Here is a 5,498-nt window from a genome sequence, read left to right on the forward strand (position 1 = left end):
ACCGGCCTCTGTCCAGCTTGGTGCAAAGAGGAAGGGCAGAAAGAAAAACAAAAGAACAGGAACAAGAACAAAGATAGGAGAGAGAGAGAGAGAGAAAGAGAGAGAGGAAGGGGGAGGGGGAGAGAGAGGGAGGGAGAGAGAGAGAGAGAGAGAGAGAGAGAGAGAGAGAGAGGGCGAGAGAGACAGAACGCGTGGAAAGAGGCGCACGAGAACAGAGGAGGGAAGGATGTGCAGAGAAGGCGGAGAGGGAAGATAAAAACAAAATAAAGTGTGTCAGATGAGTAGCACAGTCAAATTTCTGATGACGATGCGGATTTATGGGCTAGTTGACCGAGGCAGAAGTTCTCGGAAGGTGCATTAGCAGGTAGAATCTTCAGGGCAGCGCCCTGCAGGGTCTTCAGAGGGGATACCTACAGACGTGAGTATCGTACCAATAACCTTTAGCGAAGTCACTTGGTTTTTAATTTTCAAAAATGGAAAATCGCAGAAGGCTTGCAACCCAGTCCGAAAAACAAAGCCTTCACGCCGAGACTGGGAGACCTGGGTCAACCGCGTGCAATGAAATTCCCCCTGAATTATTAATTTACCTTCTCTGGCTTCGTTGTCATAAATGAGGACTTTCGATCCCTCCAGGACGATGTACTTCCTGTCCCAGCCTTGCTGTCCCCGTTTGTTATTCCTGGGAAAACAGACATGAAGAAGAAATGTTTGAACTCAGAAGGATCAGGCGGGAGGAAGGGGCAGGATGGGGAGGAAGTCCGAGACAAGACATTCCTCGAACTCCCTAGAGAACATCAGAAATGGAAGTGGCTTGTGGCCTTCCATGCCCAGGAGTTTGACTGATATCAGAGAGACGAACAGGAGAAAAGCATACAAATTTTATTTTACATGTATGTGGGCGTCTCCATAAGCAAATGAAGACCCAAAGGCTGACAGCCCAAGTGCTTGTTACACTAGGCTGAACAAAGAGTGGTAACTGTGGAAAAGTGACTAAAATGTACAAGGAGGCTGAAGGAGCATAAGGGTCACTTTAACAGGATCTGCCTGCGCTGGGGAAGGGGGGCAGCTTTATGGGAGTTTTATTTCTTCCTTTTAGGAAGAGAAAAAAAGTTTGCATCTGTTTTTCAAGTGCCTTTAGCTCAAAATAATCCTTATCCCAGTGTGGCATATTTGGGGGCGGCATATTCAGCCACCCTTCACCAGTACCTGCCCCAGCCCAGGCCGCCCTGCAACAATATACCTGGGCACCTTCATCCACCCTTCCAGATGCAAGCTGCTGCTGGGCTCCTTGGTCTGGAGACCCGGGGAGTTCATTTTGTCACGGCAGAAGGCCTCAGTGAAGTGCGTGGCATATTCAGCTGGCAGGCCACAGGTAGCTGGCAAGCACGTGGAGCACTTGGGATGACACATCACCTGACATTCTAGGGAAAAGCGGTGAACAACCTGAAAACTTGCTTGGCTGATCTTGGACCATTCCCTTCCTCTGCTGGCCAACCCCCCTGCCGGGCCAGTCACTTTGGCCCTGTCATCCAGGGAATCCCTAAGCTTTCCCAGGAGCCAAGCCCCTACAGACAGAGAAAATGACAGAGCCAAGTGCTCTCAATCCAATTTTCCTGGTTTCTCTCGGGCTGTCACAAACATCTGTGTAAAGGACACATTTGCATGTTTCCGGTGGAGCCAGCACACAGGCTAAAGGTAGGGAGAGACCAGCCTGATGAAAAGAAGGCTGGAAATTACCAAAATCCGGGGCATTCTGCACAGGGCGTTGGAGGCATGAGCTGAAAACAGGTATAAACTCACTCCTTTAACAGAAGAAAAATAGCATCCTCCCACTGAAACTAAAAGCTTGAAAATGAATGCACTACATAAGGAATTTAAAATGGAATAATAACCTTCGCAAGATAGATTTTTTAGGTGGAGACATACAGGTGCCCGCCGCAAATGCACAGCTGCTGCTCTTACCTAGACATTTGGATGCCTGGCGGCCAAAGTGCACAGTATCCAGACACACAGCACACTTCGTGGCTCGCATGTTCAGTCCTACGTTAAATCGGTGGGGAATATTGTGGTGCATGCGCTCCTTAAGACGCCGACTAAATTCTGGAGGAAAAATTTTTAAAAATCATTAGAGCGCTGCCAATTATACCATCAAGAAAGTGAAAAGACAACCCACATAACTGGAAAAAAAATTTGCAAATCCTATTTCTGACAGGGGACTTACAGCTAGACTACATGAAGAACATTTACAACTCAATAATAAAAAGACAAATAACCCAATTTAAAAATGAGGGAAGGATTCTCTTCGAAGAAGATAAATAAATGACCAAAAACCAAATGAAAAGATGCTCAACATCATTAGTCATTAGGGAAATGTAAATCAAAACCACATTGAGATACCAGTTCATGCTCCTCAGGAAGTCTAGAATTAAAAGTATGGAAAATAAGTGTTGATGAGGATATGGAGAAACTGGAACCCTCATACATTGCTGGAGGGAATGTAAAATGGCGCAGCCACTTTGAAACCCAGTCTGGCAGGTCCCAAAAAGGTTAAACATATGATTAGCATATGACCCACAAAGTCCACTAATAGGTATATGCCCAAGGGAACTAAAAACATACGTAGCCACAAAAATTTACACACAAATGTTCATAGCAGCATTGTTTGTGATAGCCAAAAAATAAAAACAACTAAAATGTCTATCAATGGATTAACAAAAAGAGATGTGCTATTCCTATAACAGAATATTATGCAACCATGAAAAATGAAGTACTAATAAACGGTACAACATGGACAAATCTCAAAAATGTTATGCTCAGTGAAAAAAGCCAGACGCAATAGGCCATATATGGTATAATTCCATTTCATAAAATGTCCCAGAATAGCAAATCCATAGAGATAAAAAGCAGATTAGTGATTGCCAGAGGTTAAGCAGAAGGAAATGGGAAGTGACTGCTAATGAGTATAGAATGTTTGGGGTGGGGGGGAGAGAGGGGAGGGGCAGAAAAGGCTCAAAAATTAGAATGTGATGGTTACATAACCTGTTAAACTTAACAAAAAACACTGAATTGTACATTTCAAGTGAGCAGATTATATGGTTTATGAATTTATCTCAATAAAGTTGTTAAACATATGCTTTTAGGTCAAATGCTTGTAAATATTTTAATCATGAAAGCTTTGTTTACCAAGTGAAATCACATATCTAGAGCGTTTCAGAATCCAATTTAAAAATCACTATAAGTTACAGAATTATTAATAAGATAGGCCCAAATGCTTATATATTACTATAAATTTCTAATTATTAAATATATAAACTAACTGAAGAATTCTCCCTTCATGTCCAGTTCTTTCATGAATAAACTCCTTTTGGTAAAAAAAAAAAAAAACAAAAAACACAACTTTAAGCCTCAAAAAACTGAGTCTTATATTTATATTCCTGCCTATTAAAATTAACAAGATTGATTTTTCTCCCCTACTGAATAGGCCCCTTCTCAATAGTGACTTAGAACTAATTAAAGGCAATTTTAAATAGAGAGAAAAACCTCAGAATCCAAATGTCTTTTTTCTTTTTTTTTTAAGTGAGAATACATCTTTTTTTTATTAGAACAATGAGGAAGCACAAGTAAAGAGTTTTAATCGTACACATTCACCACAGTTTTACCTTTTCTGCTTCATTTTAATAAAACAGCAGAACCACTAACTGTAAAATTGATTTAAAAATAAGTTATATTCCTGTCTGTTAAAATGAGCAATATTGATTTTTTTTTTTTTTTTTTGCCATTTAGTAGGCCCCCCTCCCAAGAGTGACCTAGAACTAATTAAAGACAGCTTTTAACAGAGAGAAAAGCTCAGGATCCCAATTTCTGAACCCAGATTGCGTTCTCCATCTATCATCGCCTCCGTTCCTTTATCACAAAGCTGTAAGGAATAAATACCATGTATGCACTTTAAAGGTGGGAAAAGTGCTTCACACCCAAAGGCAGCACTTAGCGTTAATACCGAACTACTCAGGTAGTCACTCTGTGAACCAGGGCCAGAAACCATTCTTTCCTGTGTTACCATCACCATTCCGATGACGTTGAGAGAAAAGCTCTCTGAGTTGGTGTTATGTAAACATAGGAAACAAGATGACATCATCATTGAAGAAAAACAACAACAAAATGCCATTAAGATTTACAACTAAAGTAAGCTTGATGGTGATACCATGATGCTAAACCAGCTCTACCCCATTCTCCCTAAGACTTTCCTAACTGCCTTCCTTGGCCTTTATTTAAGATCTTTTCATCTCAAGGTGAACACAGTATTTTTGAGACCACAAAGAAAAATCCTGACACTGGTGGTTAGGATACAAACTGGCACAAACTACCAACACTCCAATGCATATAACCTTTGACCCGATGATTTAGTTCCTAAGAATATATCCTACAGCGATAACGCCCATAGGGGCAGGATGTTCACTGGTGGGTGTGTATGGTAACAAGCAATTGGAAGTAACCTAAATGTCCATTGACAGAGGTCTGGTGTAATAGGGGAAACACATACCCATACCACAGAATACTATGCAGCTCTTTAAAAGGACGAGCTCTATTCACACCTGCTAATATGAAGCAGCCTAAGATAACATTTCAACCAAAAGAAGAAAAGAGTTTTTGCAGAATATAGCATAGTGTACTCTGATATTTATAAAAGAAAACAGAACAGAGAAAATAATATGACATATGAATAATATACACACATGTTTCCATGCATGAACTATTGCTGGAAGAATACGATGGTTGACTCTGGGTAAGGGAACTAGGATTGGGGGGATGGGGAGAAGACTTACTTCTTATTCTTTATCCCTGAATATTATTACTTATCATTTTTACCATATGTCTGCATTTCTTAGTCGATGAAAAAAAAAAATGTGAGAAAACTCCGATGGCTGCTTGAGAACATACCCTCTGGAGTTGAAGACTCCTTTCTGCGGCTGGATGGCGGGGCGAGCAGGCTCATGGCACTGGGCTGGTGCTCAGGCGACCGCACGATGGCAGACATGGCGATCTGCTGCCTCGCAGTGGCTGGCGTGGACGGGTGGGGGTGGTCTGTGGCTTTCCGATGAGCAGCTGGGGAGACACCAGTCCAATGCCTTTCAATAAGCCGGGTCACCAAGAGGCCCAGCCCAAGTGTACTGCCCCTGGGATGACTTTCAAAGACACCCGACCGAAAGGACACACATTATACCAAATCGGCAACGCCAAGGATGCCGTGAATTTTTCAGGCTTGGGCCGTCTGGGCGGAAAGCTTAGGGGGCCATAAGCACTGATGCTGAGCTAGTCCTGGCCAATCTCCTCGAGATCGGTCCTCCGCCTTTTCCACAGCACTTTGCACGGAGAGCGCGCCTACCTTCCTCCCGGGCGGAACGGAGCTCGATGCGGGTCTTCTGAAGGGCTTCCTCTAGCTCGGCACAGCGAGCTTTCTCCTTCTCCAGAGCCACCTTCAGCTCATTGTACTGCAGAGG

The 5,498-nt window shown here is 42.8% G+C and overlaps 1 protein-coding gene across 1 annotated transcript in view; it reads right to left on the reverse strand.

The window, feature by feature from the left end:
• Positions 1-5,498, reverse strand: part of CIT (citron rho-interacting serine/threonine kinase) — a 158,540-nt gene that overhangs the window by 17,688 nt on the left and 135,354 nt on the right. The window contains exons 31-36 of the mRNA XM_023528160.1: positions 5,384-5,498; positions 4,939-5,103; positions 1,963-2,100; positions 1,241-1,421; positions 588-679; positions 3-16 (exon numbers count right to left, since the gene is read on the reverse strand). The exon at positions 5,384-5,498 is cut by the window's right edge and continues 1 nt beyond it. Of these exons, the coding sequence (XP_023383928.1) occupies positions 3-16; positions 588-679; positions 1,241-1,421; positions 1,963-2,100; positions 4,939-5,103; positions 5,384-5,498 (705 nt within the window). The remainder of the gene's footprint in view (positions 1-2; positions 17-587; positions 680-1,240; positions 1,422-1,962; positions 2,101-4,938; positions 5,104-5,383) is intronic.

Source organism: Pteropus vampyrus, unplaced genomic scaffold, assembly GCF_000151845.1.
Source record: "Pteropus vampyrus isolate Shadow unplaced genomic scaffold, Pvam_2.0 Scaffold23, whole genome shotgun sequence".
Lineage (NCBI taxonomy): Eukaryota > Metazoa > Chordata > Mammalia > Chiroptera > Pteropodidae > Pteropus > Pteropus vampyrus.